The sequence below is a fragment of the Coenobita brevimanus genome, chromosome 40, assembly GCF_032717465.1.
Source record: "Coenobita brevimanus isolate Jiangsu-jjx chromosome 40, ASM3271746v2, whole genome shotgun sequence".
Taxonomy (NCBI): Eukaryota; Metazoa; Arthropoda; class Malacostraca; order Decapoda; family Coenobitidae; genus Coenobita; species Coenobita brevimanus.
In genome coordinates this window covers 52,628,498-52,643,710 of record NC_136993.1, presented here as the reverse complement: position 1 = coordinate 52,643,710, position 15,213 = coordinate 52,628,498, and the positions used below count along the sequence as shown (strand labels likewise).

At 41.2% G+C, this 15,213-nt stretch overlaps 1 protein-coding gene across 1 annotated transcript in view; it reads left to right on the top strand.

The window, feature by feature from the left end:
- Positions 1-1,810: 1,810 nt before the first annotated feature.
- The window catches only part of LOC145397233 (glutamate receptor U1-like), a 118,887-nt gene continuing 105,484 nt past the window's right edge, over positions 1,811-15,213 (top strand). The window contains exons 1-2 of the mRNA XM_080270429.1: positions 1,811-1,939; positions 3,138-3,250. Of these exons, the coding sequence (XP_080126555.1) occupies positions 1,811-1,939; positions 3,138-3,250 (242 nt within the window). The remainder of the gene's footprint in view (positions 1,940-3,137; positions 3,251-15,213) is intronic.

Sequence of the window (15,213 nt, the reverse complement as noted above, 5' to 3'; positions counted from 1 at the left end):
TATACATATATATATATATATATATATATATATATATATATATATATATATATATATATATATATATATGTAAGATTTATAAATATGTAAATAATACACGTATAGATAATATCTAATATACTGTATATAAATACAGATGAGGAGACGGACTGGTGCTTTTGCTCCGCTGGTTGGTTAGGCTCTGTGTTGCTCACATGAGACCAGTATGTTCTCATTGATCCAGCCAACCAGAGGACGTTGACCTTTCACTGAAGAGCTGGATGGGCGTTTTCAGTCAGCTTGTGGGTTGTGGTCTGTACTACTCGTGTGCGGCTGTTAGCATCCAAGTGATCTGAGTGGCAGAGGGACTTTGACCATTTGGAAGTGATCCGGACAGCCATTTTTTTTCAGCCTTTGGGTTACGGTCCATTGCCCGCAGGCGACCAGTAGCATCTAAGTAAACCAGGTGGCTGGGGGAATCCAGAGATCCATTTTAGGTCAGCTTGTGAGTTATTGTTTATTACCACGCTTGAAAAGAGAGGCCATCAAGCCATCCAACCAATTTTTTTTTTTTACTTGTTGGGTGCCCAGCCGCCGTTGTCAGAACTTTTATGTTTCGATATAGATGAATAAATCTGAATATAGAAATAATAGATCCATGGCCTATCATCTGTACACAGAGCATGTCCAGATACGGAGTGTCCAGATAATCGAGCGCTTACTTATATAATATATAATTATAATATAAATATTTTATAAAATATATATAGTATATATATATAATAAATGTATATTATGTCTTATATATTGCATATATGGTATAGAAATATATATATATATATATGGATGTTCAGCACTTATATGGGTGAAAATAAAATTGGATATTTAGGTGGGCAAATTATGCAATCGATTCGACTTTACAAACAATGCATTTAGGCATTTTTTTTTTTTTTAATCAATGCAAAGTCGTGCCTCACTATATCTGCATTCTGCAAATCTAACTGATTTGAGTACGTAAAAGGTATGGTGAAGAACGGTAAAAATAAACAAATTTGGTACAAAAAGAAACAATATTTTTGAGCTATACAACAAGCATAATCAGTTTATTACATGTGGGATTTTTTGGTCGAGTCGTAGAGGGCTTTGTGGTGCTGCACAACATGGAAGATCAGCTGTCGTTCTTCTTCATTCTTCACCAGACCACCGTTGTAGTCCATTGCCAGTTTGACTGCCCCCTTAGCAGCGTCAGTGACCACTTTGAGGTGGGCCATGACATCAGAAATGGGGCAGAGGTCATTGATGGTTGTCAGAGTATTCAGCTTTAAACACTGGAAGAGGTTTTTCGACTTCTGGGTGACAAACTTAGCTATTCTCAGATCTGATGCCTTATCAATCATCTTCATGTTCAAACGTTGCAGACCCTTCTTCCTCGGCAGTACTGTGGTAAATTTTTCAGCATTTCCTATTTTTCCTCAAGAGAGACTTTGTCAGAATACATGGCTGATGGAGCCAGGTCCTCATTGAGGTACCAGAGGTAGCTTTTGACTTTGTCCAGTGTCTTCTTTGCTACAGCGGGATCCACCTCTTTGAATTCTTCAATTTTCTTCAGTAGATTGAGGTCATTGATTTGAGCGTCGACAGCTTTAGGGGCTTCAAACCAGTGCATCACATAGATGGGGACGAGGAAGACACAGATGCGTTTGATGGCCTCGTTTTGATGTCATGTGAAGGGGAAGGATGCTGCATCGTTCAGTTGATTTCTGAAAAGGAAGACCTTGAGGCAGTAAAGGCCTTTGGCCATCCAACGTGCTCTGTGATAGGCATCTGAACGATGAAAGGTCATCCGTGCTGGCTTCTTGCCGAGGAAAGCCAAAGACAGCTGGCAGAGCTCAAGGTAGTCATCAAGCGGTTACGCACGATCCTCGTGGCTCAATATGAAATGTTCAATGTCCTCGGCTCTGTTGGCAATCCACGACAGATGTTTCTTCTAGGTCATCATCGTAGGGATCGAAGGAATCTGTGTCAATATTGTTCCAGAACTCTTTGAATCGACTGAAGAAAGGAATTTCAGGACCAGAAGAAGAGAAAAAGCGGTCAGAGATTCCTGCCACTATGAGTTCACAAATGTGGTGCCTGCATGCCAGGATCAATAGTGGGACTTGGAGACCTCTTTCAGTGACAAAGCAAGCTCTGCTGTGAACTCCGGTGTTCGACACTGTAGTATCAAAACAGAGCCCTGCAATCCAGGGCTTCACTTCTGGTCAGTCATCTAGAGTCTTTAGCATTGCCGCTCTCAATGCATCACCCATTCTAGCGGGGATCTTAGGGACTGCCAGGATCTTCTCCGTACCAATCCCTGTAACAATAATCGCCAGGCGATCACTGCGGCCCTATCATCAATGTTGGGCAAGAGCTTTCCATCAAAATGGAGAATCGAGGGTGCTTGTCGCTGGAATTCATTGTTGATCTTTTCAGCGATCTCAGTCTTGGTTCCTTCCGAACAGAGTGGAGAGATCCGACAGACAACATGAGTTCCCCCACGTCAAGCCCTGCTGCTATCAAGGCGGGAGTTACCACTTGCACTGGAACTCACGTTGAAATGAGGCATGGGTTTGAGAAGGCCAAAGAAAAATTCTAATGTATGGTGTAGTTCCCACCAGCAGTGGAACTGAATAAGCATTTTGCCCTTCAAGTTCCTGAAGGTTCGATTTTTCTAAACACCCTAAAATATATATATATATATATATATATATATATATATATATATATATATTATATGGTATGATGAGAGAGAGAGAGAGAGAAAGAGCGGGGGGAGAGGAGAATATACACGTTAGAATCTGGCATAGATTACTGTTGAATATGTTTCTAATGATTCTTCCCCGAAGCCCATATTAAGAATGTGCTTTTGTTTTGTTTTTTCCAGGCAATTATATTTAGCGCTGAGAACCCTGCCACCATTATAATTAATAAATAATTAAACTGTATAAATAGTATTATACTGACATTGTGTACAAGGGGAAGAGTAAATCATTATATCATTAATAATTCGTGCAATTCAAAACTGATTTTCAAACATCAGTAGTAAAGCCAGTGGATAGGCAAAGTGACCTTTTCCTGCTGGAACAGTTTGCATTAAATTCCGGTGATGATCTCAGGTACAGCAAGTGTCGCATCGTATGACTGTGGTGGTGGTGAGTGACGACCCAGCGTTTCTTACCGCTACCTTTGATTCATCACTCAAGGGAGGCCTTTTGTTATCATCGACCAGGTTTGTCATCATCACCCGCCTCGTAATTAGCCATCTGCAGGGCCTGCATGGTTTCCACAATCTCCTCTCCAATAAAAACTCGTTATTGATCATCATGGAAGATAATCTCCATGGCACTGTGTAAGCACAACACTGAATGTACAGTCACTGCATATTACTTCTTAATTAACCTATTCAATTCGTGAGAACTTTTCGCTGCTCAGGATAAATCAGGAGCACCAAAAAAGATTTAAGAGTATCTTGTTTGACGACCGCCCTGAGAAAACACTTTGCATTTGAGTTGTATAATGAAGGAGACTGGGTGGGTTAACTATAGTCAACCGCCCGTCTTTATCTCCTCATCAATGTCATCAGTATAGATGAACACTTGAATTTTCTTGCAGTTTGTAAATAATCTCTTCATACATCATAATGTCCGAATGTTATATCCAGTGCTCATACATTTTTAAAGTGAACCAGTGATTTTAACAACTGAAAACTAAAGCAGGGTTACTTATAAATAACTAAGTAAATCTATCTATCTATCTATCTTTATATATATATATATATATATATATATATTGTTACGGAACAGAGAAAACTGTCCCGCAAAGTTCCAGGTTCAAAACAAAGAGTTAGGTAAAATTACAAGTTAAAGTTTAATCCTCAAACTAACAACAAAACATCCAGGACTTATAAGGATAATGTAATGGCAAAAAACAGGTTAAATATATGGTTACCTGCAATAGCCTTTCTTAACACGAAATTAGCAAGAGTAAATTTATCTAAGTCAGCCCTGATAAAATGAGAATACCGGATAATACACAGTGAATGCAAGATATATTATTACAGATACAAAATATTATCAAAAATGACTGACAAGAATCACAAAAACCTCACTGGGCCTATAAATCAACACCTTATGCTATGCAGCACAAGGAAAAAAATGTAATAATACTTATACTCAAATTACACAGCTGCAAGATGGTTGGAGACTTCCTGAGCACTCACAAAAATAACAACTGTACAGGGGAGGACAGAGATGTGAGCAAAATGAGGAGTAGATCTAAGTGGCAATTAATGCAGAGACTGAGCTCATTATATAGGGACCGGCAGAGCTTGATACAACTTGTAAGAAGGACGCGCAAATGAAGCCAGAGAGAACAAAGAGTTGACACTCCCGCTCTGAACAACAGAAAGAACGACTTACTCTGCTATAAGGGAGGAGGGAGGGAGTGAGGTAGAACACGCTCGTGATCAAACATGCAGCATACTGTACGTTAGAATTACACAAAGGATGATGAAATCATAGGCTATGTAACACCTCCCCACAAAGAAAAAGAAATTTACAAAGGAAATTTCTTATTACTCTAAAACAATCTGTCTAAAGTCTAGATAAGCAATCTGCAATAACATTTTCTTTCCCCTTGACATGGATGTCTAATGAATACTCCTGAAGAAGTAGACTCCATCTTGTCAATCTCTGATTTTTATTTTTAAACTTACTAAGGAATTTCAGTGGGTTATGATCAGTATAAATGACTATGGGGTCAAAACCAGAACACAAATAAAATGAAAAATGCTGTAAACCCAAAATCAAGGCCAAAAGCTCTTTCTCAATAGTTGAGTAGTTCTTTTGAGGTGGAGTGACCTTCTTACTGTAATAAGATACAGGATGTTCAATACCCTGATCATCCTCTTGCAGCAAAACAGCCCCAGCTCCTGTATCACTTGTGTCAACAGTCATCTTAAAAGGCTTAGCAAAATTTGGAGTAGCGAGCACTGGCTGACTTAATAGGATAGCTTTAAGTTTGTTGAAAGAGGATTCACAGTTATCGGTCCAGACAAATTTAACTCCCTTTTTCAGTAGGTCTGTAAGTGGTGATACAAGAATTGAAAAGTTAAGAACAAATCTTCTGTAATAACCTACCATTCCCAAAAATCTTTGTAGCTCTTTCCTACTTTTAGGTCTGGGAAGATCACTTATAACCTGAACCTTAGCTGCTGGTGGTGCAACATGTCCATCACCAATTACGTACCCAAGGTACTGAACTTTAGCTTGACCAAACTCACACTTTGATAAATTAGCTGCAAGATTAGCCTGAATCAAACGCTCAAGAAATATAATGACATGGCATAGGTGATCTTTCCAGTTGTCACTGAAGATTAATCTATCTATCTATCTATATACCTAGGCTGCTTCCCCCAAGAAAAGGGAGGTAGCCGAGACAGGACGACTCACTCTCCATTTACTCATCCATTCAAACACATTCATTCGCATCTTAGCTCCAAAGGGGAGAACGGACAGATCCTCACCGCATCACACCGCACAAGGGTCAACTGCGCAATGCAATCAGTGACATCCGCAGCAGGGCCCGACAGCAGAACTGGTTTACCCCTGCCACATCATAACAGATCCATCCCCTTACCCGCACCTGACCTGACTAGCTGATCAGACCAAATGCGGGAGAATATCCCCTCAGGGCTGCGTCATCACTTATTCATTCACAATTTCTCTCCATTTATTTCTGTCACGCACAGCCACTCTTCCTTGCTCAACAGACATCCCTCTCGCATCCAAGCGCTCTCTTCACACTATCCATCCATCCTATTCGTGGTCTTCCTCTCAGCCTTACACCTCTCACATCAGATCTAGTTATCTTTTTCACCAATCGCTCATTATCCATTCTCTCCACATGCCCAAACCATTTGCAACACCCTCTGCTCAACTCTACCAGCCATCTCCCGAACAACTCCAGTTCTCCTTCGCACTTCATCATTTCGCACTCGATCCATACGCGTCACTCCACACATACTCCTCAGACATCTCATCTCCATTACATTCAAACTTTTCCTCTCTGCTACACCCATATTCCATGTTTCAGCCCCATATAATGCAGTCGGTACCACAACACCCTCATACAGCCTTCTCTTTACATCCATTCTAAGCGAACGACATTTAAACACTTTTTTCATTCCTCCCAGCACCTTTCCTACTTCATTTATTCTAAACTTCACTTCTGCATCTATTCTTCCATCCACAGCAACATGTGACCCTAGATATTTAAAACAATCTACCTCCTCAAGCAACTCACCATTCAAAACTATATTCATCCCCCTACCGTCTATCAACCTCGTACACTTCATCAATTTACTCTTATTCTCATTTACTTTCAATTTCCTCCCTTCACACACCCTTCCAAACTCCTCTACCAACTGTCTCAATCTCTCCTCTGAATCAGTCACCAGTGCAGTATCATCTGCAAACAGCAGCTGCTTCAGATTCCACTCTCCTCCATCGACATTTACCAGACTCAGACCACCTAAAACTCTTGCATTCACCTCCCTTACAACACCATCCATGTAAATGTTAAACAACCAAGGCGACATCACACATCCCTGTCGCAGCCCCACTCTCACGGGAAACCAATCACTCACAGCATTTCCCACTCTTACACACGCTCTACTATTTACATAAAAACTTTTCACCCCTTTTAGTAACCTACCATCAAGTCCATACAATCTTAAAACAGTCCACAAAGCCTCCCTATCAATTCTATCATAAGCTTTCTCTAAATCCATAAATGCCCAAAACACCTCCTTGCCTTTCGCTAAATACTTTTCACACACTTGTCTCACAGCAAACACCTGATCAACGCATCCCCTCCCTCTCCTAAAGCCACACTGCTCATCACTAATCACTCCCTCTGTACCCTCTCTAACTCTCATAATTAACACTCTACCATACACTTTACCTACAACACTCAACAGACTTATACCCCTAAAGCTAGTACATTCATACTTATCACCCTTGCCTTTATACAACGGGACCACACAAGCACTTGCCCAGTCAAATGGCACCATACCTTTCTCAAAGCACACATTCAACAATCTTACTAACCAGTCAACAATAGTCACTCCACCACCCTTCAGGCATTCCACAGCACACCCATCCATACCTGCAGCTTTCCCTGTTTTCATCTCCTTTACTGCCTTCTCCACTTCCTCCTTCGTGATCAAAGAATCATTTAACTCTCCCAACACATTTATTCCTTGCACCCTTCTATCCGCCACAATCTCAGCCACCCTTTCTTCCTCTACATTTAACAATCTTTCAAAATACTCTGCCCATCTCTTCCTTACTGCATCCATCTCAATTAACATCCTTCCATCCTCTGCTTTTACTCGTTCTTCCTTCCCAGACTCTCCCTTTCGCACCCTTTTCACCTCCTTCCAAAACATTTTCTTATTCTGTTGAAAATTCTCTGTCAGCCGCCTACCCCACCTCTCATCTGCTGCCACTTTAGCATCACGCACAGCCCTTCTCGCTCTATTCCTCTTTTCCTTATACCTTTCATATGACATCTCATCCTTCCTCTGCAGCCACACTTCATATGCACGTCTCTTCTCAGCCACAGCCATACTTACTTCCTCGCACCACCATTCACTTCCTTTTCTTACACCACCACCCACACGTCTCACACCACACACCTCTTCTGCATGCCCCACCACAGCACTCTTAAACAACTGCCATTCCTCCTCCACGCTGCCATTTTCACGATCTTTCACTGCGTTCCACTCATCTTCCAATTTCTCCTGATACTCTATCTTTTTCTCTCTTTTATCCAACTCACTCACTTTCAAAACCTCCCTGCCACCTAACCCTCCTAGCTCTCACCCATCTCTTACCTACTCTTAACTTTCCCTCCACCAGGTAGTGGTCAGACATACCTCCACCCTCCCCTCTCAGAACTCTCACATCCAACAATCTTCCTATTACATTCCTAGACACAACCACATAGTCCATCAAGGCTCTATCAACAACCCTTCCACCCTCCTGTCTCACCCAAGTATACTTATAAATATCTTTCTTCTCAAACAGCGTATTCCCAATCACCATCTCTCGCTCAACACACATCGCTATCATTCGTTCCCCATTTTCATTTCTTCCAGGCACATCATGCATACCAACTACACCTTCAACTGCTACATTTCCCACTCTAGCATTCAGATCTCCCATCATTACCACATTCACATTCGCTCCAAAACTCTGCAGACACTCATCAACATCATTCCAGAAAGACTCCCTCTCTTGTTCATCTCTTTCACTACCAGGCCCATATGCACTCACAAACACCCACAACTCACGTTCAAATTTCGCTTTCACCCACATCAGTCTCGATGACATCTCCTTCCATTCAATCACACACTGCTGTACTTCCGGATTCACTAACAAGGCCACACCTTCTCTTGCCCTTCCTCTATCAACACCTGACAATCTTCCATTCACACTTCCAAACATAGATTCCCCCTTCCCTTTCATCTTGGTTTCACTCAAAGCTAACACATCCAACTTTCTTCTCACAAACATTCTCCCAATCTCCTCCCTTTTAGCCTCAATTGTACTACATCCACACACATTCATAGACCCAATCTTCAGGGTACGGGGATAACTCCATCCCCCATCCCTTTCTCTGGCCTGTCTCTTTTTAGGAACTAAAAAACAGAGGAGGGGGTCCCTAGTCCCCTCACCCCGCCCCTTTTAGTCGCCTTTTACGACACGTAGGGAATACGGTGGCAGTATTCTTCCTAACACAACCTGGCCACAGAGTAGTAGTACCACCCCATAGTGCGGCCAGGTTGTGTCCCCCCCGCCACAGGCTGGTGCATTCTTCATACCATATGACATTACAGAACATGCAAAAGTCTTTCCTAGTGTTACAAAACATGAGATCTCCCTAGCACGTTCAGTCATAAGTACTTGCCAGTATCCCTTTAACAAATCAAACTTACTTATGTACCTAGCCTTTCCGATCTTGTCTATGCAATCTTCCACGCGAGGGAGAGGGTAAGTGTCCGTTTTGGTTATCTGATTAACACGTCTGTAGTCGATGCAAAGCCGCTGTGACCCTCCTGGCTTAGGGACTAGAGTGACAGGAGAACTCCACTCGCTCTGACAGGGCTCAATCATCTTGTGGTCCAACAGGTAGCCAAGCTCCTTCTGGATGAGAGGAACTTTCACTGGGTTCATACAGTAAGGAGGCAGTTTAATTGGCTTTGCGTCTCCAACATCGACATCATGCATCAACACAGTGGTTCTTCCTGGAGTGGCACGGAATACTTGCGGGTACTCCTGCAGTAATGTCGAAAACTCCTGCCTTTCCTCGGGAGCTAGATGAGAAAGCTTAGTCTGGAGATCATTCATGATATCAGGATTCTTCCCCAGACTATCACTCAGGCTCATGCTGCATGGGAGAACTTCACTAGCAGACTCGGGTGGAACAGCTACAGTGCAGACTGGGTTATTTTCGTCCCGCCTGTGATAAAACTTTAGCATGTTGATGTGACAAAGTTGCTTGTTCTTTCTACGATCTGGTGTGGCGATGACATAGTTGACATCACTGAGTTTCTTCTCCACGAAATAAGGACCACTAAACTTGGCTTGAAGAGGTTGCCCATGAATTGGTAGCAGAATCAAAACCTGATATCCTGGCTGAAAGTGGCGTAACCTGGACTTCTTATCATACCAAGTCTTCATCTTCTCCTGAGCAGCTCCTAAATTCTCTCTCGCCAGCTGTAAAGCAGTGGACAGCCGTTCTTTGAACTTCATCACATACTCCAGCAGGTTGACGTCATCTTCCTCCGACAGCCAGCATTCCTTGAGTAACTTAAGGGGTCCTCTTACTTCACGGCCAAACAGTAGTTCAAAAGGTGAGAAGCCCAGTGATTCATTTGGAGATTCTCTTCCGGCAAATACAACAAATGGAAGACCTTTATCCCAGTCTTTCTGATGTTCCAAACAGTATTTCTTGAGCATCGATTTGAGTGTTTGATGATATCTCTCCAACGCTCCTTGGGTCTGGGGATGGTAAGCTGAAGACATGATCTGGGTGATGCCCAACTCTTTCAGAGACTGCTTGAAAACATTTGACATGAAATTACTTCCACGGTCTGACTGTACCTCCTTGGCCAGACCAAACTTTGTGAAGAACCCTAGCATTTCCTTAACCACGTTCTTTGCTGAGATATTTCTAAGTGGAATGGCTTCAGGATAACGAGTAGCCATATCAATCAGGGTCAACACATAAGAAAATCCTGAAGAAGTCTTAGGAAGAGGGCCCACAATATCCACCAACACACGAGTGAATGGCGCCTCAAAAGGAGGAATGGGAACTAGAGGTGCAACCTTTTCTGTCTGATTACACTTCCCCACAACTTGACAGGTGTGACAAGACTTACAATACCAGGAAACATCCCTGAAGATACCTGACCAGTAGAAGTGTTTCAAAATGCGTGCCACAGTCTTCCTCACTCCAAGGTGTCCTGCCAAACTGGAATCATGAGCCACTCTAATGATATCCTGCCTACAAACACGCGGGATGACAACTTGATGTACAACCTCCCATTCACAGTCGGCTGATGCTGTTGGGGGTCTCCACTTCCTCATAAGTACTCCTGACTTTATATAATAACAAGTAGAAGCACCAGCTGACTCTTCCTCACTGCAAGCAGGGTTAGCTAGACCTTTCAACTCAGGGTCAGCAACCTGCAACTCAACCAACTCTTGACGAGACAAATTATCAACACTATGGGGTACTGCCTCATCTGGTGAGTGGTCCAAATGAGCAAGAAAAGTGTCAGCTAGGATAACATCATCATCATCATTATCCTCTAAGTCACCAGTAACTTTAGACTTAGCCCTAGTGACAGCACATGCAGAGAACACATCAGGGACATCACAATCCTGGGCTGCAGCCACTGGCTCACTAGACAACTGAGGAGCTGGACACACTTGACTTCCACCAATATCATTTCCATGTAAAAAAGTTACACTTGACATTGGGAGTGTCTCAACCAACCCAACCATAACAGAACCATTAACAAAACCAGACTCTAAATTCACTCTGCACAGAGGAACAGAGAAGTAATTATTCCCTACACCTTGTAAGATTACAGTTTCATCAGAGGAATTAACATTAGAGCCTAGAACACTGGTCAGCATAAGGGATTGGCAAGCACCTGTATCACGATATATTTTAACTGATTTCCTGTCATTACTGTCCAGAGGACTGACAAAACCATCAGACAGGAAATTAGCACATGAACTCTTGAGAGTGCCACCCACGTTACTGCTCAAAAGAGGAGCTTCATCATGAGAATTTAATTAACCCCTCAAAGCAGGTTCAGTTAACTCAGTTAAAGAATTCTGGGAACTCTCAAGGGTGGACACTAGACCAATTGACTGAATATTTAAAGACTCCTTTTTGTTCACATCACGCTGTCTCCTGAAACATTTCTCCGTAGTATGACCAAGCTTACTACAATAAGTACATTTACTTTTCTGAACTCTAGAGGTGAAGCTGGTATTTACTTCCTGAGAAACATCATCTTTATTCTCTTTCCTGTTACCTGTACTCTGAGTAGAGGCAACGTACTTACTCTCAGCTTTCCTCTTTTCTTTAGAATATCTCTTGTGAGTGAGAACATATTCATCAGCTAAAACTGCAGCATCAGACAAATTATCTATTCTTTTCTCATCAAGATATAGGCTTACATCTTTATTAATACACCTTTTGAAGTCCTCCAGCAAAATCATCTGCTTAAATTTGTCAAAATCAGAATCCACATTCTTAGAATTTAACCACTGCTCTAACAGATCTTCTTTGATTTTTGCATACTCAACATGGGATTGCTTATCTTGCTTATAAGTTGTCCTAAATTTTACTCTATAGGCTTCAGGAACAAGTTCATAGGCCTTAAGAATCAAGCTCTTAACTACATCATAATTATCACATTGATCCTGAGGCAAAGATGCATAAATTACTTGAGCTTTACCGGTGAGAACAGTTTGAAGGAGTACTGGCCAATACTTTTTGGGCCAATTAAAACCTGTAGCTACTCTCTCAAACAACTGAAAATACTTTGTTAAATCAGATTCATTAAAAGGAGAGACAAGTTTAACATTTTTAGCCACATCAAAATCATCAGAGCTAGATGATCCAGTTCCACCTTGTTTCATGCGATACTCATGGTCTGCCTGAATCCTAGCTAATTCAATTTGTGCCTGAGCCTGTATCTGTGCCTCCTGAATACGAGCATTTGCCTGAAATTCAGCCTCCTGAATACGAGCCTGAGACTCCGCCTCCTTAGCATTTGCCTGAAATTCAGCCTCCTTAGCACGAGCCTCCTGCAGAGCTAGCTGAAACTTAGCTATTTCAATCTGCATTTGCTCATTTGGAGGAGTTACATTAAACAAGCTTTTATTAACCCCTACACTGCGGGCTTGTTTACCAATAACTTGCGTGTGCCGCGGGGTTATTTGGGCTCCGACAGACTCTCAAAAAATATTTGCCAAAAATCAGTTATTAGTCCTAGAATAATAAAATTACATATGCTTATGGCACATACCTCCAGCTTTCTCCTGGAATGATTGTTGAGCCTTCGTCGGTTACCGTAGGACTTGTGGAGGCCTCTGAAATAGGGTAACGAAGTCTCCACTTTACACTTCCCAACAACCCGTAATATGATTACCACAGCCAGATACAAACACTATAAACACTATTCTACAATTTTCAAGTAGTTTGGGATCCATACTCAAAAAAAAAAACACTGTGAAAGCAATGGAAATTACGAGCGCGTCTGATCGTCGCACTGGCACTAGTTCGCTCATGGTAGTCTGTCATTTATTATTCATAAAACCCCTCACACTTTATATTTCTATTACTATATAACACTTATATATATCTACAGTCTTTATCCATAAGTTTCCTTCAGTAGTATTAGTTTATTGTCACTGTAGGGATTCAATTTCTTTCAGTAAAATACGTAGCATTCACTTTCTCGTCCTGTATACTGGCATTGAGAGTGAATGTCACTTTCATCTTCACTCTCATAACTCATAGCATTCAGACATGCTAGAGTGAAACTTTCACTTTCATTACTCCTAGGGTATATACTCGTATTCTTATAATACTACTCATTTACATTTCTATTTACGTTCTCTATTTCATTTACGTTATTTACATTTCTATTTTATTTACACTGTGTTGTGCACTGTCACTTGAAATAACTTATAAAACTATTTTCCATTGTTCACGTATATTTACATTCATTACTTTCACTTGCTGTTTACACATTATTTACACATTATTTACAATTCCACTTGCACTGTTTTACTCAATAGAAAGATCGTAGTCACTCTTTTATCAATTGTCAGCCCTTTACCTCTTTCCACACGAGGTTTAGTAGGGGGTAAAGGTCACAGAGCCATTTGCATGGGGGTGAAAAAAGGCCTTGAAGTCAGCAAGATGAAACATACGTCCTCTCACTTCGGAAGATGACAGTACACTGATAACGCAGGAGCAGCCTAGAGGCCTGCTTTAGGGGTTATTCAGAGTTACCAATATTACTTCTTGAAACAGCTAAGTCTAGCACTGATATGATTGGCAGGAAATCTAGACAATACATTATAAATTTGGTAGTTCCAGGTGAATGTAAATATTCTCCCTTCCCTCCTTACATGTATATTTATTACGAAAATAGATTAGAGGCCTACTTAGGAGATATATAATCAGAGCTACCAATGTTAAATCTTGAAACAGCTTTGTGTAGCACTGATATGATTGGCAGGAAATCTAGACAATACATTATAAATTAGGTAGTTCCAGGTGAATGTAAATATCACTTAGGCTTCTCCCTTCTCTCCTTACATGTATATTTATTACGAAAATAGATTATACGGCATATTTCAAGGAGAAAAAAACAGCGAAAATTAGCGAACGAGTGCACGTGAGGTGTTGTCAGGTGATAATTAGCCAATTCCAGGTGTATGGCACTCTCACTTACCTGATTTCTTTCTTGTATATATTATTTGGTATAAGAATACGACATAGGGCTTATTTCAATGGATGAAATCAGTGAAAAATTCCAGGGAAGATTTACTTAGCGTAGCATGGCCGGGCAGGCGAGAGCATAGGGTAATGGAGGGGGGGTAGGGAGGGGAGTCAAGAACGGGGAGAAATGGCTAAATTGTCAACAATGGATGGGAGTACAGATGAGATTAGGAGTGCTGACTAGTGTTGGACATTGTCAGTACTGATAGATGATACAAGCCCCCACTTGAAAGCCCGGGTGAATTCAAAATAACACAGAATCACAAAAGCGACGCCCCGCGGTATGATCCCTTGCTCCCAAGCGTAACGAAAGTGACGCCCCGCGGTTAAGGGGTTAATCATGCCAACAATTTGATCTTTAGAATGATGAGAGTGAACTGCAATTCCCAATTGTTGAGCAACAAGCTTAAGTTCATTCTTTGTTCTGTTTTCTACATCACACAATGTTTGCACATTTGACAAAAAATCTTTGGCTTCATCAAGCGTAGTAATAGTAGACATCATGAATAAATCACAGTCACAAAATATCAAGCAATATCCTTATGATAATGTCCTGAATATCCTGGCGAGGTCGCCAAATTTATGTTACGGAACAGAGAAAACTGTCCCGCAAAGTTCCAGGTTCAAAACAAAGAGGTAAAATTACAAGTTAAAGTTTAATGCTCAAACTAACAACAAAACATTCAGGACTCATAAGGATAATGTAATGGCACAAAACAGGTTAAATATATGGTTAACTACAATAGCCTCTCTTAACACGAAATTAGCAAGAGTAAATTTATCTAAGTCAGCCCTGATAAAATGAGAATACCGGATAATACTCAGTGAATGCAAGATATATTATTACAGATACAAAATATTATCAAAAATGACTGACATAAAAACACATGAATCACAAAAACCTCACTAGGCCTATAAATCAACACCTTATGCTATGCAGTACAAGGAAAAAAATGTAATAACACTTATACTCAAATTACACAGCTGCTAGATGGTTGGAGACTTCCTGAGCACTCACAATAATAACAACTGTACAGGGGAGGACAGAGATGTGAGCAAAATGAGAAGTAGATCTAAGTGGCAATTAATGCA